Below are 26,858 nucleotides of genomic sequence, written 5' to 3' on the forward strand. Positions count from 1 at the left end.
ATATGGCTTCCCACTGAATCCAGAATAAAACCCAAAGCTCTGCTCACAGCCTACAGGTTCTGCCTGACATAGCATCACACACTGCTAACCTCATTTTCTTCCACGCTCCCTTCTATGATGCACCTCCAGCCTCACTGGTCTTGCTGTTCCTCCAACATGTCTGCTGGTCCCTGCCTCAGGGCCTTTGAACTGGCTGTTCTCTTTCTCTGGAATGCTTTTCCCTCTGTATGTTGAAAAGCTAGCTCCCTCAGGTCAAAAGTCACCTGGGGGGGCCTTCTCTGTTCACCCCTGATTCCTCCCACCATTGCACTGTTTTATTTTCTCCATAGCACTTAACAGTTATTTACATGTACATTAGTTAATTTTTGATCTCTCCCCTATTAGAATGTAAATTCCACAAAAACAGGAATCCTGTGCACCTGGTTTGTCCCTTTATCTCTGCATCTAGAGTGCTGCTGGTCACAGAGAACACTCTGCAAATATTTATTCAATAGATAAAACACCATGAGTCTCCCACTTACCTTTTTCTAGATCCCTTGCTCACTGTCTCACCTCTCACATAACAGAAGAAAACATTGTGGTACATTTTCCATGAATAGGTTTGGCCTCTTGAAATATTTTCCTGTCCAGGACCACAGATGGTCCCAACTCTTAGTTCAGGGCACCATAACTGGCTGTTGAATGACTTCCTACTCCTGACCAGGCTTCTTAGAGCCATAGAATAGACAACGCTTTTCCTTTTCCTTTCAGAACACTAGTTAAGAAATGGGTCAGCAGCACCATCTTTATGTATAAAGGAAAGATCATTACATATATATTTTCCTCAGAATTTGCAATCTTGCTTAATAACTTAGCTTCAACCTTCTATCTGCCATCACTTGCAAATAAATCCTTGGAGAAAATAAAATACAGCATTCCAAGGTTTCTAACCACAAATTTGGCACAACCTCCTAAATCGAGTGCCCAACACTACTTTCAGATGCTTGCTTTTGAAGGGTCTTCAGATTCTGTGTTGGACGCAGGCCATACATAATTATTTCAACATTGAATTCTGGAATAAATTTTTGCACCTAAATAATTGAATGAAACGCCTTTTAACCCTCTGCTCCATGCATAGGTCTAGCTCCCTATGAAGGACCACACTGAGACTTTTCCGGCCGTTACTAGGCTGCCCCGAAGTGCCCGCAAGGGAGCATCTCCTGCATCCCTTGCACTGGAAGAGGGCAGGTGCACTTTGGATACAATGTCGCCATCGCTTCTCATTCCAACAACCCCATGCACAGCGGAAAACACTCTTAAGACTCCAAGGGCTTCACAGACCACGCGGGGGGCGGGGGGAGCCGCGTACTCTTTTTTACCTGCCCAGACAATTCAGCAATCACAGCCGCATCATTCACATCCAGCCAAGCCAATCACTCGCCGGTCCTGTGCGTCACGTGACTTCCGAGTACTTCCGGCCTCTGATTAGGTTCTGTCTCAGGTTCCCAAAGCCGGACACTAGGATCCCCGCACAGTTTCACAGTCCCACGCGATTGCCCGCCCCCTTCTCCTAGCTTCAGCCAATAGGAGGCCGTCTCTTCTCAGGAACCAATGACGAGACGGCCTTGAGGGGCCGACCGGTGACGCAAGCGGAGCGGAGGCGGGGCGTGCGCCGGGGTCACGTGGTGCGACGCGCGCCGGCTGCCGGGAGCTGGCTGGGCCGCGGACCGCGGGGCCGGGGTTGCGGCTAGGGGTCTGGCCGCCTGGTGTGTAGGGGCCATGCCGCCGGGTCCCCGGGCCTGCTTTGCTCCGCTCCCCGGCCGCCGCGCCCCGCGTCCCCGCCGGGATGGTGAACCTGGCGGCCATGGTGTGGCGCCGGCTCCTGCGGAAGAGGTGGGTGCTGGCCCTGGTCTTCGGGCTCTCGCTGGTCTACTTCCTCAGCAGCACCCTCAAGCAGGTCAGTGCCCGCCCGCCCGCGCGTCCTCGCTCCCGGCCGCCGGGTTTCTGCGTCTCGGGGTCGCGAGAGGTGGGCGTCCCTGCCCCGAGGCTCCGGGCGGGCCAAGGGTCCTGCCGGTTCCGCTGGTGCGTGGGGCGGAAAGGCGGTGCTGGGCCGGGGCCGAGCGGGGACTCGAACCCACCGCGGTGGGCTCTCCGGGGCGCCTATCCCTTGATTGGCACCTGGATGCTCCTCACCTGGCAGTCCAGGCCTGCGGCGGGGGGGGGGGGGGCGTGCCTTTCCTCACGGGATTCCCAGCGGTCCAGGGAGAGGTGGGCGTCCCCGCTTTACAGCCAGGGAAACCGAGACACGAAGGGTTGGTGGTGGCCGGGCCAGGCAGTGGTCAGGTGCGAGGCCAGCGCTGGCGTGCCTGCTCTCGGTTTAATCATGCGGCTGGGTGTTGCGTGCTGAGGCCACCTGGGTGACTGGACGGAACTCCTTTCTGTGCACGACTTGGTTAGGTGGAGTTTTCTTTTCATTCCCCCTTTCGGTTTTTCTTCCACATGAGACTTTCTGGAGAGCAATGGCAGCGAGCATTAGTGGGAAATGTTACACGGAGTTTGATTAGAAGTCCAACTTGAACGCTTGAGTTTCAAGGAAGGGTGAGCATATCCCAAGATGTGCCAGGGACATTCTTTTGGTGAGGCGGTTGTCCTGATGTAGTTAAGAGCCTGTCTTTCCACTCTCAAACGTCAAATTCATAAATTAGTGCATAAATGCAAACTATGTTGCCCTAGTTTTGGTGGATGGGCAGGGAAGCCAGGAAAAGGGAAGATAGGGAATTGTATCCTGCCTCCCCCTTTAGAGAACAGAAATGTTGCAAGTGTCTTGTTGGCCGGGATGTGTGGTGACCGTGAACGGCTGGGCTTCTGTGACTTATGCTTTCTGGTACCTCTGGACACTTTCCAATCATGTGTTGCTTCTTCTCCGAACGGTTTGGACTTGTGAGTGTTGTGTGCCAGGACTTAGTCCTCTGGCTTCCTCTCTATCTGACCCAGGTGATCTCTAGCACCATTGTTTACCAGCTGTATGCCGATTTCCCAAATGATAACTCGAGTCTAGACCTGTCCAGAAAATCCCAGATTCTTCTGTGTAATGGCCTACTTTATTTTTTTTTCCAAAAATTTTTGTGATAATCATAAATTTCACTTTTTAAGCCACTATTAAGTGTACAGTTCAGAGATAATAAATGTATTTGTCATGTGTAGTCTTTGCCATCATCCATCCCCATAATTTTCTTCATCATGTGAAAAAACAAACGACACCTGTAACAATAACATCTCAGTCCCTCTTTTTTTCTAGCCCCTGGCAGCCACCCTTCTACTTGACAGCTCTTCCTGATGGTAGTGTAGGCTTCTCACACTTGGCCGAAACAGAACTCTGGATTCTCTTCTGCCAGTGTTTGTTCCTCCCCAGTCTTCCCAGTCTCACAGAAAGGCATTACTATGCACCAGGTGGTCCAAGCTCAGACATTTCTTTTCTGACATTTCCTACATCCAGGATATTGGCTCTGCCTCTGCCATGTGGCCTGAACCTGTTCATTTCTCCTAGTTGTCACTCTAGGTCAAGCATCTGTCATCTTTTGCCTGGACTATTGCAGTAGCCCACCAGGTCTCGGCTTCCTTTCTTGTCTCAGGATCTGTTCTGTACCCAGCAGCAGGGGTGATAATCTTTAAGAAGATCAGATCATGTTACTCTCCCACGTGTAATTCTGTCTGCTCCTGTTAACAGGCAGATAAAACCCCAGATTCCATTCTGGAGTTGTGTCATTGAATCTTTTCTGTCGTTTCAAGTCAGGCTAACTCTTCATACTTGGTTACTTAGGCCATACATACGTGGTGACCCAGTACTCCTTGCCCATAAGCTTTATTTATTTATTTATTTTTTTGGTAGGAATCACCAATGGAACATTTCTTGTTCATTTACTTGTTTGTCTGTCTTGCCTCACTCACTGTTTTCAAATGTAATTTCTTTGAGAATAAGGACCTCATGTGTCTTGTCGGAGACCTTCCAGCCCCTGGAATACTGCCAGGCACTTGGTGAGAACCCAAATACTGGTTGAGCAAAGTGTCTTTGTACTTGGGATGGCGTTTGCTTTCTCCTCAGGCTTGCATACTCCTGATTTCCATGTCCTGTCTCAGATGCTGTTTCTTCCCTATAAACCTAAGTATCTCAGGGCACCATCTTCTTTATTATTATTTTTTATTACAGTGTCTTTGTTTCTTACTTGTGATCTGTGACTATAAGTGGGTTTTGGGGGGTGGGAACAAAGGCATGACTGAAGGCTTTGTAACTCTTGGTAGAATTTTTGCCTTGTAAATTTCTTTGGGTCTAATTTCTCAAAACATAAGAAGCCCTGATCTGTTGTCTGCCTGTGTTAAATCATTGCTGTGATCCGTCCTTTCTCCCATTAGGTGGCTGAACTCTGTAAAGAGGGCATTGAACCAAAGGCAGGGCTCGTTACCACATGATGGGGGCTCAGAGGACTTGTGAGTCTCGATCCAGGCTGTGGCAGCAGAGTACCATGGACAGGGTGGCTTGAATAACACATCCTTGTCCTGGAGGCTGGGAAGTCTGAGGCTTCCACCTGTGCTGATGTAGTCTGTGTCTGGTGGGCGTGTTGTGGAGAGCTCTGGCCCCTTCCTCTCCCAACAAGGCCATCAATCCCATCACAGCTGCATCACCCTTGTGACCTCCCAGAGGCCCTCCTCTAAATACGGATGTCACTTCCCCTGCTATCACATTGAGGACGAATACATTAGCATAGGGCTTTTGGGGGAAGCATCCAGTTCCTAGTACAGGGTGACTGCATGGATCAGCTGTTCATAAGCTAGCCCTGGTGGCCTGTCAGATGCTGCTCCATCTTGCTTCCCCCTCAGTAACACAGGCCTTGGAAGGGAGTGCATAGGGCCATCCTGTTGGGTTATGTGGATGTACGTAATGAGGTGGAGCGCACCTCCCCTGCAGTTTGATGCGTGAGAGGTGGTGCTCACGTTTTCATTTTATGTTGATAGGAGCAATACGTTGTATACACTCAGGCCTCGGGGACTGCCTTTCTAGGAGCAACTAGTTGATGTCTTTTATCTGCACCATTTTTCATGTTTAAATCTTTGTTTGTTTTGGAATTTATTTTTACATAGAATGTTATTTTGCCTTAAGTTCCCCTTACTACTGGAAAAGTTAAACATCATACTGGTGATTCTACAGCTCCCCTCCCTATTGTGCCTTATATTCTTTGACCATTTTACTCGTGGGTGTCTTTCTTTCTACTTTATAGGAATTCTGTGTGGCTGGGATTATTCCTTTGTGCAGGTGCAGGAATCTCATGCAGGGCTGCCTGGTTTTAAAGTTCACATTCTTAATTGATAACATTGTGACAGAACAGCTAACTTGCAGTATTTGCACAGTAGAGTTTAAAAATATATGAAATTTCAAATAAATTTCTTCTCTGGCTTCTTTTGAAAAATCAGGAGATTTGTTAGCACTAGATCTACTGGCAACAGTCAGTCTGGAGAAATCAAAGCAGATCTGCACCCACAGATTGTGGGCTGTATTCTTTCCTCTAGGCTGCTCACCGGCATGTCATTTCCTGGCCTCCTGTGGCAGACATCAGCATGAGACAGCTGCTTTACCCTTGTGACCTCCCAGAGGCCCTCCTCTAAATACGGATGTCACTTCCCCTGCTATCACAATGAGGATGAATACATTAGCATGGGGCTTTGGGGGGAAGCATCCAGTTCCTAGTATGGGGTGACTCCATGGATCAGCTGTTCATAAGCTGGCCCTGGTGGCCTGTCAGATGCTGCTCCATCTTGCTTCCTCCTCAGTAACACAGGCCTTGGAAGGGAGTGCATAGGGCCATCCTGTTCCGTTATGTGGATATCATAATGAGGTGGAGCGCACCTCCCCTGCATCAGGGGTGTTCACAAGCCGTAGCTCGGTCTTCACCTGGGCGCGGGTGGGATCGCCTCTTCTACCCCCTTTGAAGGTAGCAGTGGCCACGTGGCTGGCTTTTTTTCCTCCAGTGTTAACTGTCCTTTCCAGGTGACTTTTGGATACTGCCCCCCCACCCCCCTGCTGCAGTGAGCCAGGAGTCTGCATGTTGAGGGGGCCCTGCTGCCTGAGAAACAGGATGAGTAGAGCCCCTGACTCACCTGTGTGAGACTTGTACCATGAGCAAGAGGTGATCCTTCCTGTTGAGCCACTGAGGTTTAGACTTTAGAGAAACCTGGTCCAGCAGTTTCCAGAATGTGGTCTGTGAACGCTGGAGGGTTCCTGAGAATCATTTTCAAAATAGCCCTAACATGCTTTTTTCACAGTGCTGACCCTTGAACTGATGGAGCAAAAGGAATGGTGGGTAAAACTAGTATCTGAGCCCGACCACAGCCGTGGCGCCACATTAGCCTAGTAGCCGTGGCATTCCTCACTGTCACGCCTGTGGTTGAGAGCCTTATTTCCCCTAAGACTGCACAGTGAGCATCATGAGTTTTGCTGATCGTTGATCAATCTTGCTCTTCAGTACCTGTCGTTCTGCCTGACAGGAAGGGAGATCCCTCACCCAGCAGTCCTCTGCGGCTAAAGTGTGGCTATTTGAAGGAGGGTACTTGGCAACCGAGTTGCGGAGCTGAACTAGTTATTGTTTTCAGGGAACACCATTTTCACCTGAAACAATGAGCCGTGCATTGTAGTTATTCAGATGGGGTATTTGATAGACAGTTTCTTGAAAACCAATAAAGCGAGCCTGTTACTTCACAGAAAACATCTGATGTTATTTGTTGCCAAAGATAAAATTCAAACTTTCAAGTGAAAATTAGAATTTTGGGAAACATGTTTGTGCCATCCTGAGCTTGATGACTTCCTAACACTTAAGGAACTATTCCATTTGGTCACTGGTGATATTAACAAATGTGACCTTTTTGATATGTATACGAAAATGTTGTCAGCATTTGGAAGATCTGCATAAGATCTGTTTGAGTGCAAGAGAGAATCGTGGATTTTAACAGTGCATGAAAAGTTCACAGGCATGGTTTCAAAGTCCATATTATACAGAACTGGTTTTTGGCACGGTTTTACTGAGATATAATTCACGTTTATATGATTATATAACTCATTTTTAAAGTGTACAGCTCAGTGTATTTAGTGAATTCACAGTTGGGAAGCCGCCACAGTCATATTTTAGAAACTTTCATCATTTTTCTGTTCTTCCCTCTCAGCTTTAAACAATTACTGACCTGCTTTCTACTTCTATAGATTTTCCTATTCTGGATTTTTCTTATAAATGGAATCTTAACGTGGTCAATTGTGACTGGCTTCTTGCAGTTGACCTTCATCTGTGTTGTGGCATGGATCAGAACTTCATTTTTATGCCTGACTAGTCCATCGTAAGCATCTGTTGAATTTTATCCATTCATTGCTGGTGGCATTTTGGGCTGTTGTTACCGCTGTTGACCGGTGACGAGTTCTTGCTCCCCAATGTTGAAGAATAACACCAAAGAAGCACGCCGAGGCAAGGCCAGAGTAGAAATTAGAAATTTATTAAAGGACAGAAGAAAAAGACTTCTCCCGGAGGAAGAAGGGGACCCAAGAGGTGGAATCCAGTTAGCGGGCAATGTGTTCCCCTTTTTATAGGTTTGGTGATGTAATGTAGGTGGGAAGGGTTTGGGACAAAGAAGTAATCTGGTCATTTCCGAGTTTGCTGTTTGCTGTTCATTAGCACTTCTTTGGGATGAGCTATCTCCAAATCTGTTGGGGGCTGTATCCTGGGCTTCATTAACATTTCTTTGGGATGGGCTGTCTTCTGAATCTGTTGGGGGATGTTCATTAACATTTCTTCCAGGTGGACTTTGGCCTAGGGCCTTTTCGGAACTTTATTAACACTCCATGAGTTGTCCTGTTTTCCCTGAGTCATTCCCAGCATGGCCTCCATTTTAGATTTCACTCAATATTAGACCCGATTTACCTAACTACACTGACTACCTAACTTTAAATCTGGCTTCACTGTTATGAACAGTGCTCCTATGAGTGTCCATTGACAAGTTCTTGTGGGGGCATGTTTTTGTTTCTGTAGGGTACACAGCTGGGAGTGGAACTGTTGGTCAGATGGTAACCCAATGTTTAACTTTTTTGGGGAACTGCATGGCTGTTCTCCAACAAACCGGATAAAACTTCAGGTTTTGGTGCCAAGCATGGCATAGGATCATCCACAATCATCTGTAAAAGCTGCCAGGCTCCCCCACCCTTCCAGCCACACCACGGGTAGTTTTTCTGCCTGCGCTTCAGCCCCGACTGCAGATTGCAGCACATTGACTGCAGAGGCAGAGGAGAGACTCCAGCACCCCACTTACGCCAGGCGTTAGTCACAGTGTGTAAAAACATTGTCCCTCATCTCATTTGTGTTTCTTGAAAAACTTTTTTCCTCCCCAAATGTGATAACATGCCATGAGTTATTTTTATTTTTAAATGAATTAACAGTTGGCTTAATGTAAATATGTTAAGAAAGTTTAATTTTTGGTAGGATCAAACACCAGGAGCCACAACTCACAGAAGCCTACATATTGGGATCCTGGGTAATTTTTCCAAGCATATTAAGGGCCAGGACCAGAACTTTGAGCAGTTCTGCCCTAGGCCACCTTGGCTGCTGCTCTCCTGCCTGCCTTGGCCTGTGCGCCCTGGTGCTGCGACCAACTTCAACTGGCGTCTGCCAGTCTGCGGGGGATGTCCCTGGAAGCCAGTGTGCTCCCCTCACCTGGCCGCCCTCTCCAGGTTCTCCATCTGCAAAATGGGGCTGGAGAGCTGGAGTTCGGGGCTGGGGGAGGAAGGTGTTTGCCATTAATTGAGAAGAAGCCTGGAGACTGGGAGCTCTGCGGGATCCTCTGCTTTGCTTGGGGAGATGGGAGACAGCAGATGCAGCAGGGCGGTGCTTGGTCCAGAGGTAGTCATTAGCTTCTGCTTCTTGGATCCCTCTTTTCTTTGGTTTTCATGTTAATTAATGCTTTGGGGGATAATTTAAGTTTTTACAGATGGGAACACAGGAGAGACTAGTGAGGGTGGTGTGGATGCCATTGGGGCACATGGTTGGGGGTGGCAAGTGGTGCCAGGTAACTTGGCGTGTTCTTTAACAAAGTTTTCCTGAGCACCACTGTGCCCCTCTGGGCATGTGCTGCTGTGTGTTGGAGATGGCGCACATTGGAGAAGGCGCACGGGCAGGCAGATGTCAGATGTCACGGGCTGGGAGAAGGAAAGACAGGAAGTCAAAGGGTGAGAGATGATGACTCCAGGGCTTTGGGCCTGAGGTCAGGGAATCCCAGTGCTGGCCAGAGGGTCCTTAGGTCCTCTCAGGCAGTGTTCCCTGCTGGTTCCATGCGGTAGCTCCTATAGTTCAAGGGATTATTTGCCTAGCTCCTTGAAAACACATTAAGTCTTTGGCTTTAAAGCAGTTAGGTCTGTGAATTGGAGCCATCTTAGATGCTATCTGAAGTGAAGTGCAGTAAATCCTAAGATTGTGTTGGTTATCTGGCTTTGTTTTGCATTTTCACTGATCGCCAAGATACACAAAGGGCCTCACCGGCCAGCAGAGGGAACAGTTACCAGTAATCTCACCAACCAGAGGGGTCCCCTGTTTATTTTCTTCCTGTCATTTTTCATACTTTCTCTGTGTTTAATTGAAGCCTACTGTTTCTTCACAGCATATAAGCATTTTCTTCATCTTGTAAAAAGCTCTTTTAAATTTTTAATAACTTTGATTTTTCATTATTGGCTGCAACTCCCAAATATTAGGCATTTGGGAAGTTCTTGGGCTTTCCTCCTTCCCAGTTTCCAGACACTCAGGCAGATCTCTTAATGGCAACAGTGCCTTGTGTTTAAGTGCTTTCTCACCCACGTGGGACACTATTTCATTTGACCTTTATAACAACCCCTGAAACATGCCCAGCACAGTTATTAATACACCTTTTGAAAATCCAAGGCAAAGTGACACTCATTAGCAATGAAGACATTTCAGCACTCCTTACAATTCTAAAAGAAAGTTCTCGTGTGTCTTTGTTCCTTTTTGTTCCTGCCCTTTCCTTGGTGCCCTGGTGTACCACGGGACATCTTCAGCCTGTCTGCAGTGGTCTGTTGCACTGATTTGGGTGCAGACCTCCTTGCCAGCAGCTTCAAGAAGGTTTTTGAGACTGGAGCACCTGGTCACCTTTGTCCTTGTAGTCTTTGTACTTTGTGGAAGTCCATACCTTTGACTGAATCTTGAATGAAAAAAATACACATATTTGGTGAAGTGCTTTAAGCTGAGACCACCTGTAAGGTTGGGGAACAGTTTGAGAAAAGTTTAAACTCCCATCTGAAGGAAGAAAGTCCTCAGTGCTCCATCCCCCTGCCCTTTGCAAGACTGGGCCATCAGAAAAGGAACTGGGGCCACGTCATTACCTTATGCCATCTCCGCCCTCCCCACACAATTCTTTGGCAGGGTCTTGAATATTCATGTTTGAAAACAAGTTCAAGCGCTGGGAGAATTGCTTTCCTGTTTACCAGGATATTGTTCTGTGGCAGAGAGCCATCTGAGATCACTTGGCCATGAACTCTTGTTTCTTTCAAGACAAATAACAGGATAGCTTGGGAATAATGTTAAGGACACTTTTAACCTTGTCGTAACAGCCAGTTTACTGCACTCTGACTGGCCCCTTAATAGTCTTTATAGCTATTAATTTATCCAGGGTGGCATTTGCAGCTCAGGTTAATGTGCACACAGCTTGATGATGCAGTTAGCTCCTGTGTCCCAGTAGAGCAGCGGGGTGTGAATTCACAGGTAGTTAAGCAGGATGCACCTAAATGATTTGTCCCAGTTCCCAAGACTCCTGCACTTCCCTCCTCATCTCCCACTTACCAGCAAATACACCTGTTCTTGTACAACCTGCCATGTGCAGGCTGGTGCCACTTTTTCCTTTTAAAACAAAAAGCCACCTTGAAATACCATTTACATAGTAAATTAAAGAACAGAAATGGTCCTGGTGGAGTTGTGGCCAAATCATAATTAGTGGCATTTAAATGCTGGTGGTATTACACACGGTAGATAGAATTTTTGAGGAGTTATTCAGCATCGCATGGCATTTACTACTAAAAATTATTCAACAGTTTTTTAAATCCTCACATTTTATTGAGAGCCATCTAGGATAGCAAAATCCCTGGGTGTTCTCATGTTAGTCTACGAGGATGTGTTTACTCAGTCAGGGCACATCAGCATGATGGTGTTATGTAGACTTGAAAATGAGATGATCAGAGATCCTGTAGGTGCTTGGAAATGTTTTACTATCCAATTAGTGTCAAGAAGAGCTGAATGCAAAGCACCCTAATTTGTGACATCAAGTGGGTTTAGAGGCCAGAAGTTCATGTACAGATACAGATGGGGTTTTATTTGTGTGATGGGATCGTGGGTAATTTCTGTCTTTAATGTTGATAATTATTTTTAAAAACACCTTTTAGGTCTGGGGATGTGGCTTAAGCGGTAGCTGCTTGCCTGGGATGCACGGGGCGCTGGGTTCCATCCTCAGCACCACATACAAATAAAATATATTGTGTCCACTGAAAACTAAAAAATAAATATTAAAAAATTCTCTCTCTCTCTCTCTCTCTCTCTCTCTCTCTCTTTCTCTCTCTCTTTCTCTCTCTCTCCCTCTCCTCTAAAAAAAAAAAACAAAAACACCCACCTTTTAGTCTGAAATAATTACAGCTGTACAGAAAAGTCACCAGGACAGTGTAGTTCCTGCAGGCTCTTCACTTCATTTCTCCTATTATTCACAAGCACGTCTTAAATTAAAAATAAGATTATTCCAAAAATGATTAAAGATAATTTTAAGAATCACAATCTCCTTCCATGGCAATAATTGGGAGTAGACTTTCTAAGCTTTTCTCAGTTCTTACCAACCTATATGTACATGTTGTAGTTGTTATCAGAATATAATGTGTGACACAGTGCACACTATTTTCAACTTACTTTCTCGCTTAATATACTGTAGACACTCAGTGCTCTGCACCCTGTGAAAATCATCTGGGACTTTTAAGAACACTGATAGCCAGTTCTCATCCACAGAGGTGTTTTCCTCATGTATTGGTAGACTCAAGAGTCAGAATTCATTTTAAGCTGTACAAAATTGAATGTGGGAGTCCGGGTGAGACCTACTCCAGACAGCTGTCAGTCCATTGCAGCCTGTTGTAAGACCACGTCTGTACTAATACTTAGTTCTTCTCTGTTGAGCTTCTAGGTTTTTCTACCTTTTAAACGATGCTGTAGTAAGTACCCCAGTACATCCTTACACATTGGCATTGTCTATAAGGTGGCCTTCAAAAAAGGGTTTGCTGGGCCAAGTTGTTAATATATATTTGTTTTAAATGTTAATGGTCCTTCGCAGATTAGTTTTCTAAATAAATTTTAGTAATTACAAAGGTGTTTCTCATTTTTTAAAAACTATGTAAGTTTTGCCATCAGATTTTTTAAAATATTTTTTTCAGATGTTGATGGACCTTTATTTTTTTACAGCTGTGCTGAGAATCGAACCCAGTGCCTCACACATGCTAGGCAAGTGCGCTACCGCTCAGCCCCAGCCCCAGCCCTTGCCATCAGATTTTCAAAGTTAATCCTTTTTGCTTAAAAAGTGACAAAAGACAGGTCTATTTTCTTTGGCGATGTGGAGATTAAACCGGGGGCTTCTCACATGCTAGGCCAGCACTCTAACACTGACCATATCCCCAGCAGACCCCTTCCTTTTTAAAGAAAAGATCGAGAAGCTCCTCCTGTCTCTGCTTCTCACATAGCTGGGCTCACCAGCGGGCGCCCTGCCACAACAGATCAATCACAGTGGTTCAAGCCACGGAACTCACATGGCATTTACTACTAGAAATGTTTGAACGGTGAATGTTTAAAGAACATAAAGACCTTCAGGAGAGAGTCTTTTGCAGTGGTTTGTCCCCTGCTTGGCAGGCTTTCTGGCACTTGAGCACCTTCCTCCTCAATGATTTAGCAAACTCCCTGCCCAGCATGGCTTCAGGGCTAGGAGACAGGGGGTCAGCTCTTGCTCAGGCAGCTCCTCCTCTGGTCTGCTGTAGAGGTGCTGTGGGTTACATTCTCAGGATTCCCACACAGTCAACTCCTGAGATTACAGCTTCATCTTACCCTCTGTCGGCCCCAACTCAGTTTCCCATACTGTGTCTCTGAAATACCCTCACTGCAAATGAAAGTGACCTGTGCTCCAGATGTGTCTGCTATGCCCGAGGTGACAGTCACAAAAATGTTTCCTTTTCTGTTTACACTAAAGTATTCAAATTTTGCATTCTATTCCACGTGGTTTTTTTTTAATATGAAAAAATTCAAAATGACAGGCCATCAGAAAGAAAAAGTTCAAAGCTTTTTCCCTGCAAATGAACACTTCTGCACATTTGTCATGTGCATGTCATTCTGGGACCTTGCAGGTAAACCTGCCAGGTACAGGCAAAAAAAACCTTACGATTTTTTTCCTACAATTCTATTTTATGACCCTTCTCGGATGTTGTTTCTACCAGCAGAGTACAGGTTCCTGGAGGGCAAGCTTCTTATGATATCCTCTTGCTGCAGTCTCTATGAAAAATTGGTGAGATCACAAGAAAAGATACTTTAACCTTTCCATTGATGGTCTCTTTGCAGGAGGAGAGGGCAGTGAGAGATCGGAATCTCCTCCAGGTTCAGGACCACGACCAACCCATTCCGTGGAAGGTACAGTTCAACTTGGGCAATAGCAGCCGGCCAAGCAATCAGTGCCGGAACTCCATTCAAGGGAAGCACCTCATCACAGACGACTTGGGTAAGGCCGGCTCCCCGCCCTCTCCTGGCAGCCAGGAGGCAACGTGCTGGTGGGGCCCTTGGTGGGGTTGGTCTCAGCAGGCGTTCCTCTGCAGCACGTCTCCCAGCGTGCTCATTTTTTCTCTGTCATGCCCTGCTCACCATTTCTGTTCAGTGTCAGAGAAGCCTGCCTTGGTGGTTCTCCCTCCTCCTAACAGTTGCTGTGTCTGCAGCCCCCAGTGTCAGCACTGAATTGTCCATCAGTCCCTGGGCCACTTCTGCCAGTCTCTCTCCAGCTCACGTATTTTCAGCTCTTGACAATCCTTTCTTCCCATCTTGATGGTAGGGTGAGAGTTCAGTTTAAAAATCCTTGGTAGCCTGAGTGAATCCACCTACTGTTGACGCTCAGGAAATGTGGTTGTTGATAGACTGACTGGTCAATTTCAAATGAATCATACTCAAAATGTGTTCCTCTTAGAAATTGAGGGATATTTTCTCACTTCTTTTTAAGCTATAAGAAAAGAGATTTCTTTGGGGCGAGGCAGCCAGACCAGACACCTGCTAGAGCTCATCCCCCTTGAAGCCTGCTTGCCCTTCCCAGAGGCCTGCTGTTGCTCAGCCTGCACTGACTGAGCTCCTCCAAGTGCTGGGCACTGGGCATCAAGTGTGGATGTCTTGCATTTTTTTTTTGTTGTTTTGTAGCAGACCTGTGAAGGTAGGTATTGCCAGCCTCATTTTGTAGGTGAAGAGAGAGGCACCAGGGCTTAAGTGCTTGCCCAGGATTGCTAAGGACCTTCATAAACCATAAGTGCAATACTATTATCACATCAGAAAAAGTGCTAACTTATCCTAAATGTTAGGTATCCAGACAGTGCTCAAAGTTCCCTGATGCTTTATAGGGTTTTTTTTTTTTTTTCTTAATTAGTGGTTTGTAAATAACATGGTTTCCTTGTTTGTTTGCAAACAAATTTTACCATTTAAAAGAGTCTCAGGATAGATGGTTTGTGAACAGGACAGTATTGGAGTTGTGACAGGTGAACCTTTAGTAGAGTCTTCATCTACACATGATGAGGCCAAAGTAAATGAAGACGTTATTGCTTTAAAAAACATTTAGAGACCCTGCAAAATAAAAATAAATAAATAAAAACTTTCTCAAAAAGATCCCAAAGTCATGAAACCAGAGATGAGATTATTTGGAAATGAGGGGGGTCAGAGGAAAACTGCTACCTAAGATAAGAGAGCTGAAAATTTTTGAACAAAAATATACTTGCAAATCAGCAGTGGTACCAGTGACAAGCTCTTCTTAAGGTCACATTGAAAAAGCAAATATTGCAAAAGTCTTTTTTTTTTTTTAATAGTAAAGTTGAGCAAAGGGAGTTAGTTAACTGACAGAGATAGTGCAGCTGGATAGGACTGGGATCAGATGCCTTGACATAGTGGAGTTCAGGGCTTACTTCAAATTTAGAAGACCTGACATCTTATGCCTTGACTTTCAAATTTAGCATTGAGTTATAAACACAATTGTCATTTTCTTTGATTGTAGCTAGCAAAAGAATACTTTTTTTTTCTGATTAATGTATGTGAGACAGAGACTCACAGACTCTTTAAAAAGTTCCAAGAATCAACTCATCAATCAGTGAAAATCCCAGAGTCATAGGTTTTATTTCACTTCTGTGAATGTGGGAGAAGTGAATTAAGAAATAAAGAAAGCTCACAGCACTCACGCCTTTTAGCAAGCAGATGCCACCACAAATATTGCCTGGGTAACACGTTATTAAATAAGACAACCAATTAGAATTGCAGACTTATCAAAGGTTGGAAGTTAATTTCCCAGGCAATGCAACGCATTTCAAGGTTGTGATCTCACCGGTCTCCTTGTTGGAAATAACATTTGCATGAGTAGCCCATGGTACAGAGCAAGAGGTCTTGAGAACTTGATGAACTTTCCAGAAATGAGACCTGCAGATTCCAGGTTTAATGCTGGACAGTGGCACTGGAAACAAAAAGAAGGCCTGAAATACTGACCCAGTGTGGAAAAGGAAAGGGCAGAAAGCTAACTGGACAAATAGCGTTTCGGTCACATAATATTTAGATCTTCCTGGCACAGAGTTGTTTATAGTTATCACTTGGGGCAGAATTTTAAGAAAAGTGCTGACTTACTTGGATTGTTTGTTTGTTTGAATTCCCTATAAAGAAAATAAGTAGGAATAGTTGGGAGAAACTCCCAGAAACATTTACTATGCCATTAGAATCATCCTCTCCTAACCTAGGAGACGGAATAACAGTTACACAACAGCAAAGGGTACCAGTTTCCCAGGTAACTAGGTCTGTTCTCCTGAGGCCTCAGTTTCTCAGGTGTTGAGCAAGGGCCCCCTTGGTCCCTTCTGTTGTCCTTATTCCACAGGTGCCTCCTGCTTCTGCCTAGGCTTTGTTTTCCAGTGTAGCTTCTGAAAACAACCTGCACTACAACGAGTCTCATTCTCTGAGGACCAAGGAGCTGGGGCATTTGAGTGGAGTGATGCTGGGAGCAGCTGCTCTGCACCTGTGGACCCGTGCACGCACCTGTGGGCCTGAACATGCACCTGGGAGTATCTTAAGAGCCCAGTGGCGGCCCTCATAGAAGTCTTCTGACATTTTTCTGTCCCACTCCTAGAAGGATGTGGAGAAATGTCTGTGTCAAAGCTCTGAACAAGAAATCAGTTTCTGTGGGGAGGTGGCCTTAGGCATGAGGCCACTGGGCTGGAGGAGATGGCTGCATGTAGTTGAGTGGAGAGACTCAGGAGGACGTTTTCTCTTCCTTGGGCATCGGGGGGCAGCGTCCCCTAACTCCAGGGTTAGCTGAGTCCCCAGTATTTCATGTGCAAAGAGCCTGAATCACTTTACAAAGGTGAAGTATGACTATTTCTACTTGGGAAATTCTCCAAATTACTAAATAAACAGCAAGTACTTAAAAGATGTTGTAGAGAGTGTTTTGTTGTTATTTAAGTCTAGAAAGAACTTTTGTGAGTGAATGCCTTGGTTTTTCCTATTTTCAGATTTTTATTTGAAAAAGAGTATTCCCTGCACTGCAATAGAGGGAAAAAGGAAGGAAGAAAAGGGGACATTTTTCTTGAGGCAGATGAAAGACAGGTTGGCTTGCAGAGGTTAGAACAGCAAGTCGTGGGCCGTCTCCTGGTGTTGACAAGGTGCCCAGATGAAACACCTGGCTGTGGGCTGACAGGCATCGCAGTGTGGAGCCAGCCCTGGTGGAGGAGCCCTACTTCCTGTTCACTCCCCCTCTGAGGAAGCCGGCCCTAGTCACATGTTCGCATCTGGCTCCCCCATGCTGAGGCTGCCCCGTCACCAGCTTCTGTCCTTGTGTCCATGTCCGTCCTCACACTGCTCTGTGCTCACTGCTGGCTCCATGCTCAGACTCCTCTCTGACTTGCAGGGTACGTCTGTGAACGGAAGGATCTGCTGACCAACGGCTGCTGCGATGTCAGCGTCCCCAGCACAAAGCAGTACTGCTGCGACGGCTGCCTGGCCAACGGCTGCTGCAGTGCCTATGAGCACTGTGTGTCCTGCTGCCTGCAGCCCAACAAGGTAGAGCAGCTGTGGCTCCAGGCCTCCCTGTCTGTCATCCTTTATTTCAGGGTGACCATGAGGCTCTTCTGAGGTTCTGCTGATTATAGAACTTAGAAAGGAACTTTGTGGGATCAGAAATCACTGCTGTGCAGTAGGCTTTGCCTGCAGAGAGAGGAGCTGGTTCCCAGGGACTGAAGGCTCCCCTGCCCCTGCAGAAAGGCCCAATGTGTTGCTAATCAGAGGCCTAGTGAGTAAGGGACTGGGCCCCCTCTGTCTCTATGTCTTATTAACCTGTGCTTGCTCGCTGTGGAATTATTACAGGTACTGACTTTTGTTTCTGTAGCAACTTCTCCTGGAGCGCTTCCTCAACCGGGCAGCGGTGGCATTCCAGAACCTCTTCATGGCAGTGGAAGATCACTTTGAACTGTGCTTGGCTAAGTGTAGGACCTCTTCCCAGGTCAGGAGCCGCCATCTGTACTGGCGGGGGTGGCGGGTGTGGTGGGTGAGAGTCTGCAGCTGGAGAAAACTAGCAAATGTACATGGGGTGGAGTGATGGTGGAGAAGGTTCATAGGAAGCCTTCCACACTGCACTCTGTCTGGTGTAATGACAGTGTTTACAGAGTCAGCACCAGATGGACCCAAGTTGGGAAAAGTGAAGCCTTTATATTAGCTCAAGGCCCAGTCACCTTGCACGTCTCCTGTCTGCTGGGCATGTTTGCGCTTTTTTAAAAAAAAATATCTTTTATTTATTTTATTTTTTAAATACATGACAGCAGTGGAATGCTTTACATTTCTTATTACACATATAGCACAATTTTTTGTATCTTGGTATATAAAGTATGTTCATGCCAATTTATGCCTTTTCACATGTGCTTTGTGTTTTTTTGCATTATAATTTTAAATACACATATATACCACAATTTTTCATATCTTTGTTTGTATATAAAGTATATTGACATCCAATTTAAGTCTGCATACATGTACTTTGGATATGATGTCCATCACATTCCACCATCCTTGCTAATCTCCTGCCCCCCCCCATTCCCTCCCACCCCTCTTCCCTATCTAGAATTCATCTGATCCTTCCTCCCATGCTCTCCCTCCCTACCCACTATGAGTCAACCTCCTTGTATCAGAGAAAACATTTGGCATTTGTTTTTTAGAGATTGGCTGACTTCACTTAGCATTATCTTCTCCAATGCCATCCATTTATGTTTGCACTTTAAATGGAAGCATAAAATTGGTTTTTAAAGTCTGGGTGCAGTCTTCTTAGTCCAACTATTAAGAGAGATTTTTCTTCTTGTCTTTGAATGAGATTCAACTCCGGTTTTCCAGCAGTCCCTCCACTTTAGAGTGAGCAGTGATTTGTACTGTGACAGAGTTGTGGTTTGTTTTAGGATTCAAGGGGCCAGGGCAGGTAAGTGTTTGATACAGGAACACACCAGTCAGTTGTCAGGCTCTCAATGTGTATTGGTGTGCTTTGTTCTTTGGCTGTTAAATAGCATGAGAAGCACGCTCACCTGTCCAAGAGTCACAGGAACAGCAAAGAGCAAGGCTTTACTGTTGAGTACAACCAGTGTTTTATCCCCTCTCCCAGCTCCTCATTGGCTGAGTACTCTGGGGTGCACAATCTTCCCCAAGTCACCTAGGTTTTTCCCGCTCCTGTTGGGTTTTTTAAAGGATTGTGTCTGTTAGTTGTCCCACCTCTCTCTGTTCTCTTGTAGTGGGACATTCCCCTTGGCTGAGTGCCTTTTGGCAATTTCACAGTTTATCTCTGTTGGTCAGGGCCAGGTGGGCCCCTTCCTTCTCACCTCCTGTTTGTCAGGGGCTGTGAGTTTTGACACTTTGGTGTTAACTGCTTGTAACTTTCCATCCTGCTCCCCTGGCCAGCTGCCTTTCCTGCATCCTAAGTCACTTTATATTTGGAGCTGAACATGTTCTGAAAATGGACAGCCAGACTTTCTATTTCTCATCAATCCCCCCTTTTTTCTTTTTCCATCTTTTGGTCTTGTTTTCATTTTTGTTCCTGTACCCTTTGGTATTGTCACCTATCTTAGTCATATTTACTTTTTGAGGTGGAAACCACCCATGGAAATAGGTTCACCCCTTTTAGTAGTTCGGACAGCTGTCCCAGGCATCAGGAGCACCGATAAGTTCCTTTACAGATGGGTGGAAACTTGTCTTCTTTCTTGGTCATGGCTAAAACCAAGTCATAAGGCTGGAAGTGGAAGTGATAACTTTTGAATCCTGGAGGAGGAGTCTGAGCAAGGAGTCCCTTTAACTTGAGTGATGATTAAGTACAGGCTACGGCCAGCATATATTTTCTTAGAAATTGGCCTTTAGTTTCCATGGTAGAGAATTCTGTAGCTTTTTCCCAAGTTGGGGAGCTCATTAAGCAGCTCATAATAAATATTAGGGCTAGATAATCATACTACCACCACCAACAAACACAGATTAAGTCACCTGTGTAGGAGGTTATAAAGACTTGTCTGTCTTAAATTGACTCAGAACAGACTTATGACTCAGGTAGAGCTGTTTGTGATATTCATCAGGCACGCTTGTATAAAAACTCTTCCTTTATAACCTCTCAGTTTTACTTAATTTTGGAAGGACTGACACAAATGTACATCTCTAGTTAACCATTGTCTTTTCTTTAAAATGTCCAAGCACGGCTGTGCTGGCAGGTATTTAAGACCAGTTGGTCAAAATTGACCTTGTTCTTATCTACTTTTAGAATCAGTTGAAATTCCAGAGACCATTCTTGGGAACATATGAAAAACCTCTTGGCTTCTTTGGTTTTCCTCTCCCAGTTGTACTATCTCCCAGGATGGCTCAGGATCTTACTGACCACAGTTGGCTTCCCTTGGTAACATCAGGGCATTTCCCTTTCGAGTGACCTTCCTCTTGGCAGAGTGTGCACTAAACGGCTTCCTGTTCTCCAGGGTCCTCTTGATTCCTCTGATCAGGAGAGCAGGTGATCTTAGAGGGGTCTCATCATTCCTGGGTCTTGCTCATCTTAGACAGCAAGGGCCAAAATATTGATTGCCTTTTCCTGGGTCCTTTTACTTTCTTGACTTTGGTGTCCATGTTTTTGGTTTTAAAAATTCATCAGGCCAGTTTCACCAGTCTTCAAGTGGGAGTGGTGGGTTTTAACTTACATGTCTATAATTTTAATTGGAGTCAGTATTAATACTGGAAGTTAGCCTTATAGCCTGTCTGTCCTGTAGGTAATGGTTTATTGTTTCAGATTAACTCAGGCTGTTCTAATAGAAGAAGTAGCTCTGCAAATACCAACAGGCAACAAGCACAAAAGGAAAATTTTTAAAAAATTTTTAAAAAAGAACAAAAACATTCAGTAAGCATAATAGCTTTGAACTAATAAATATCATTTCTATAATAACACTAATATCTTTTGTATCTATTTGCCTCCAGAAAGATCCATAAATTTATCAAATCAATCATATATGAGATCCTTTACAATTTTACTTTAAAACTTTTAAGACGTTGTATACCTTTTATAATTCACCCAAACCTTTACTTAGTTTTGAATTATGTCTCTTGTTTATTTTGAGATTACAGTAATCTTTACAACAAAAATATGTTTTTTGATCTCAACTATTTTTTAATTATTTTTATTGATTCTTTTTAGTTATATATGACAGAATCCATTTTGATGTAATTATACAAGCATGGAGCATATCTTGTTCTAATTCAGATCCCAGTACCTCTCCTTTCCCTTCCCTCTCCCCACCCCTGCTACCTTTCCTCTTATTGATTTCTGTCATTTACCCACATTTATTTTTAATTATTATTATTATTTTTTTTTTTTGTGGTGCTGGGGATTGAACCCAAGGTCTTGTGCATGTGAGGAAAGCACTCTGCCAACTAATCTATGTCCCCATCTCATGGTTATGTTTTTTCAAATGAGTTTTTAAAGCTAGCCTTCTTGGAGTCATCCTAACATGAAGTAAGGTGAGAGGCAGAGCCTTCTCTCAGGTGAGGCAGGGGTCTTGACTAATCTTAGGTAAAGTGTTTTATTTCTGAAATTGATCTTGCCTCTGCCTTAAATATAATTTTACAGAGTTCTCATATGTTGTTTCCTGAGTCTATATGAGCATCAGTCAATGCACTATAATATGACATCTAAAATATGGATCAAAGCAGAAGCTAAGAGAGCTTTTGACTTTCTTTTTGAGGGAAAAGTGGTAAACTGCATCCACATTGTCAGCCTTTAAACAAGTTTAGACTCTCCTGATTGTCTTCCAAAAGTACATTTAAATTTCTATCTTATTCTAAAAGGTAACAGAAAATTCTGTATATAACTTATTGATAATGGGTTACCCATATCCAGAATACTAAATGACATAAATCTGAAGGAGACTATTGCTACAGACAATTTTAGTTTGGAGGACATAAGCTTGGTAAAGTGCTTCTCTAAGCTACACTTAGATCTCTTTTACATTTAGAAAACACTGTTAATGATTAGAAATAGACTTCACCAAAGCAAACAGATATAAGTCAGGTTTTTAAATGGGAGTGTGACCCTTTTATATCAAATATAGTGTATAAAAGAGAATAGTTGTTTATTTAGCCAGTTACGAAGTAATCATTTAAAAGACTTTAAAACAGGTACAAATTCTAATTCCTTTCAGACTTGCTTTCCTTTAGTAATAAAACCTAACAGACACAAATTCTCTTGATGGAAAAGAACAATTCAATGTTTTAAACTTTGTTTCATATCTGTGCCTTTAAATTGACCTTAGAAAAGCCTTTAAATATTTTTTTCTGACTGGACTACTCATAGTCAACTTAATCACGTGCATAAACTTTTTGAGAGTTACCTTCCACAAACCTTTTGCAACTTAGACATTCTACAGCTTGTTTACATTCTTAGCTTTGTCTTTGCTTTCACATAGACTTCAGCACAAAAATACTACTTTATCATACAAAATACTTCTTGTTCAAAAACATACATTTCCATACCTGTAACTTTTTATATCCCTTCTTCCAGTTGTTGACTCTTTCTTAAATTTACATTCTGAAATTAGACAAATTTATGAGATTTCTGAATTCAGACAAATTAGTCCTTTTTTTTAAATAAGATTAAATACTTTATTTACAATACTTTAATGAAAACATAGCTGAAACTTTTTGTATTCCTAACATATAGAATTACACCTATTAGAATCTTAACTCTTAGCAACCTTGCTAGGCCCAGAAAAGCAACTTTAAGACTGTTTTTCCATTTCCCAACTTATAAAGATATTTAACAGACCCAAATATATGTCAACTTCTGGAATTCAAGAAGTCACCAGCACTTAAATTTAAACTTATCAGTCGATGTTTTTAAGTTTGCAAATTAATCAGATGTTTCCTCTAACAAACACATTCATAAATGTTGTCCCACTTAGATTGAATCTAATTTACCCATTTTTAACCATAAAAAACAAGGTATCAGACAAGTCCAGTTAACACTTTAAATCAATTATTCCTGCCAAATAAAAATCCTTAAAGTAATGAACATTGCACTTTAAACATTTTATAGAAACTAATGTTTTGTTGATTGCCTGGCCAACTAGAAAAAAGTCCAGGTTAGTAATTTCAAAGACCCTTCATTCTTACCAATGTAAATTGACCTTTAGAAATTAAAGTAGAGCCTGTCACAGATTTCTTAGTATGACCCCCGACATGGAAAGGGCATGTGCCATTGGGAACTTGAGGAATGGACTCTGACAGCCATGGTGGACGCTGACATGAGCGGTCAAGCTGGCCACTCGTCCTCTACAGGACAGATTCACTCCCACTATCGCCACTGTATATTTTCCCTGCCTAGGACTTTTTAAGAATATATTTTTAGTTGTCAACGGACCTTTATTTTATTTATATGTGGTGCTAGAGATCAAACCCAGGGCCTCACACATGCTAGGCAAGCGCTCTACCACGGAGCCCCAGCCCCAGCCCCAGCCCCAGCCCCCACTCCCGTGCCTGGGACTTTTTAAGGGAGAAGATTTCTTTCCTTTTCTATTGAACTTGAGAGTTAACTCTTGAATAAGTACCTGGCGTCCATATAAAAATAGCACAAAAGAAAGGCAGAGCTGGAAACTCTGTGAGACAGAACAAAACCGGTCAGAACAAAACAGTAAAGAATGCGGGGTCCATGAGTGCTTAAATGTTCTTAAAGAAGATGGGTACAGGTGGGATCTTTCCACTTGCCTTCCCTTTCCCTGGGCCTAGAGTTTTTATTCCCCATTCTTGCTAGGTTCCTGTAACCGAGTTTCACCTTGTGGACTCAACCTCCCAGTGCCCGTGTGCTCAGTCCCCCTCACCGGGGATTCCTTGCGCTCCCTGGGCCACACACGTGCTCAGCCCCCTCAATGGAGTTTCCTGCATGAACTGAGCTCAGTCAGTCTCCAGCCATCCGGAACCAAGAGTAGGGCTCTGCAAAGTGCCCAGGGTGTGTTTCAGTCACACATATTCAACCTCCGAAAATTCCCAACCACTGGAGCAGCACTCCTGGTCCAGTTTCCTGCCTCAGCCAAGGAAACCCATGTTGCTCCCGCTGGGGGGAACGGGACATCTGGGCAGAGCAGGCCACCCAAAGTTGGGTGGGACGCATCTCCTCCAGGACAAGCTCCCGGGTTGTAAGAGACATGCTCACCTGTCTAAGAGACACAGGATCAGCAAAGAGTGAGGCTTTAATGATGGTCTTGCAAGATTCAGTGCCCACTCGGTGCTCAGGGACCCCCAGGTTGGGTAGGACCAGTGTTTTATCCCCTCTCCCAGCTCCTCATTGGCCGTACTGTCTTCCCCAAGTCACCTAGGTCTTACCCGCTCCTATTGGGTTATTTAAAGGAATGTGTCTTAGTTGTCCCACCTCCTTGTGTTCTCCTCTGGTGAAGTCCCCTGGGCTGAGTGGCTTTTGGCAATTTCACAGTTTATCTCTGTTGGTCAGGGTCAGGTGGGCCCCTTCCTTCTCACCTCCTGTTTGTCAGGGGCTGTGAGTTTTGACACTCTGGTGGACTGCTTGTAACTTTCCACCCTGCTCCCCTGGCCAGCTGCCTTTCCTGCATCCCAAGTCACTTTACATCTGAAGCTGAGTACTGTTCTGAGAGTGGACCACCGGGATTGTCTGTTCCTCACACAGAGTGCACCTGTCACCGAGAGGTCTGAAGGCCCTTGGCTCTCCGCACTCTGCCCTCAGCTTTGAAATCGCCAGGTGTGCACGTTACATGCACACCCCTGCCTTCCATCATGTGCCACCAAGATTTCACTGGCTTCCCTGAGGTACAGCTCATTCGCCATGATCTGGAATTCTTGTGCCCTTTGCCAGGCTTCTGTGGCCCACCTTTTGATTTTATGCCCCTTCTGATGTCTCTGGTCTGCTCTGAGAGCATGGCAAGTGTTCCAGGGTGGAAGAAGCATTTGAGAGCTTTAAGAAGTTCCTGGTGGCCTTGTTTTGCCTGAGGAGCTTTCCGCTTGAGTGGGCTTTAAAGAGGAAGGCTGGATGCAGGACTTTGATTCACATTGTTCTCATTCCGAGAAATGCAAGAAGAGGCCAAGCATTTTCTTTCCATAACTGATAAAACCCAGAAGTATTTCCAGTCTTAAGTGAAGCTGTTAGCAAAAGCTCAGTCCTTGTCCCTGATGCCAATTTAATAAGGAGGACACGGTTTTAGAAAAAGGAAAAGGAAGGTTCATATGCTAGCAAAGGAGAAGCACAAGGGACCCCTCTCCTAGAGGCTGTGGTTCTGTGGTCAGGGAGAGCAGAGGGTGTTTTAAAGAGGATTCAAAGCCTATATTCCAGGTGTGCCCAGTGGGGAGGGTCCTAGGTGCCCTGATGATGTGGAGATTCACTCGTTAATTTGGGAGATAGTCACTTCCTGGATCTTCCTGTGGTGGGTGTGTGCTCAAGGACAGACAGCTAGGCCTAAGGTATAGAAGAAAAGATAACCCTGTCTCCCCAATCCTGTTAGGGAGGGGAGAGGGAAAAGAGGGGGAAAAATGTCCCTTTTAAAATGAGCTTCAGAGCAAGGAGGGCTGTATTCATAAGGTGAAGTGGACTACTGGTACAAAGCTACTCTGCTTTTTGAGTTTCATTTTATTATAAATGGAGATTTCCCAATTGCCTTTCAGTTCAGTTTGATAACAACATCCCAACAAAGAGGAGGTTTGGCTGTATGGCTGTCAAGTTGGATTGATACCTACTTAAATTGGATTAATACTTCAGTCGCTTCGGTCATGGGCTACTTAATGAACCTGCCTAAAACTCAAGTTGCTTGTATGAAAACAAAGTTCTGAAAACTCAGTGCTGAGTTCCTTCCTTGTTCAGAGGGTCCTGGGAGCCTCCAGTCAGACACCCTGGAGATGGCTTGGGCCGGCCTCCTGCGGGGAGAGCCTGCTGGCCGCCTGCTCCTGCCCACTCTGCCTCTCACCCTGTGCCTGTCCCCCTTTTGCCCACAGAGTGTGCAGCACGAGAACACCTACCGGGACCCCGTGGCCAAGTACTGCTACGGAGAGAGCCCGCCGGAGCTCTTCCCTGCATGACGGCCGCTGCAGCCTGGGCCCTGAGACACTGCTGGAGGATGCGCCACCCAGGGCCAGACTTAAATGTCCCAGCCAGTCCAGGGCAAGGAGACAAGGTGGCATGGGGACATTTTGACTGTGACCACTTCCTGTGCTGTCCACGGGCGCTGCCCACCATCAGGCTGCACCTGGCAGAGCTTTTCTATGAAGCGGACTAGAACCTCGGGCTGGGCCCAGGCAGGAAAGAACCGCGGGCTAAGCTGGGGGTGGTGTCGGCCTCCCTGGAGATTCATCTCGGCACCCACACAGGGGCCTGTGGCTTGTGTCCATCAGGCTCCAGGTGTTCACTTCCATTTTGATTTGGGCTCTTCTCTGTAAAATTATTTATTAGATTCCTTTGGAATACTGGGAAAACCATAGTGTTTATGGAGGAAAATGCCTTACCATTCTAGTTGAATATATTCAAAGAAATTATTTTTGTTGTTGTCCTCGGGTCCTAGAGTTTCACGACTTAAATTGTCCCTTCACCCAGATAAAATGGCTTGTCCCTTGGAATGTGGATCTTCTCTCTAGGGAGTTATTTTTGGTTTTGACCATGTCTTTGAGAGAGGGTCTCAGATACAACGGAGGAACCATATCCTGGCTTTTAAAATCATCTGAACACTCCGAACTGCTGCGTTCTAACCTCGGGCAGCGCTGCCAGCAGTGGCCCTGAGGGCCCTGGGCCCTGTTCTGGGTTTCCATGTGCCATCTGCCTTAGGACTGTTCCAGCCACGGTGGTGACGTGTCCAGAGGCAGTCCTTCTCCCTTCCTGCATCGCTGTCGAAGGACTGGGATCTGCTCAGTGTGGCACAAGGGGGCCTCCTCCCCTCTCCTGTCACAGAAGCCCTGTGCTGAGGCCATTCCTGGGCACACAGCTGTTTACTGCTTCAGCATTTTTGTAGCAGGTATAAATGTTCAGTTTTCCTATGATTTTTGGAGAAGAAAATCCAA

General features: G+C 45.1%; 1 protein-coding gene across 2 annotated transcripts; it reads left to right on the forward strand.

The window, feature by feature from the left end:
- Nucleotides 1–1,676: 1,676 nt before the first annotated feature.
- Spring1 (SREBF pathway regulator in golgi 1) lies at nucleotides 1,677–26,858 on the forward strand. 2 transcript variants are annotated; one of them, XM_026386022.2, is made up of 5 exons: nucleotides 1,740–1,936; nucleotides 13,644–13,800; nucleotides 17,209–17,360; nucleotides 17,686–17,799; nucleotides 25,803–26,858. In XM_026386022.2, exons 1-5 carry the CDS (start codon nucleotides 1,826–1,828, stop codon nucleotides 25,884–25,886), a joined length of 618 nt encoding a protein of 205 aa, XP_026241807.1. In that variant the 5' UTR covers nucleotides 1,740–1,825; the 3' UTR covers nucleotides 25,887–26,858. The 2 variants fall into 2 exon arrangements, with proteins under 2 accessions (XP_026241808.1, XP_026241807.1); XM_026386023.2 differs by lacking the exon at nucleotides 13,644–13,800 and having other exon boundaries at nucleotides 1,677–1,936.

Source organism: Urocitellus parryii, chromosome 3, assembly GCF_045843805.1.
Source record: "Urocitellus parryii isolate mUroPar1 chromosome 3, mUroPar1.hap1, whole genome shotgun sequence".
Taxonomy (NCBI): domain Eukaryota; kingdom Metazoa; phylum Chordata; class Mammalia; order Rodentia; family Sciuridae; genus Urocitellus; species Urocitellus parryii.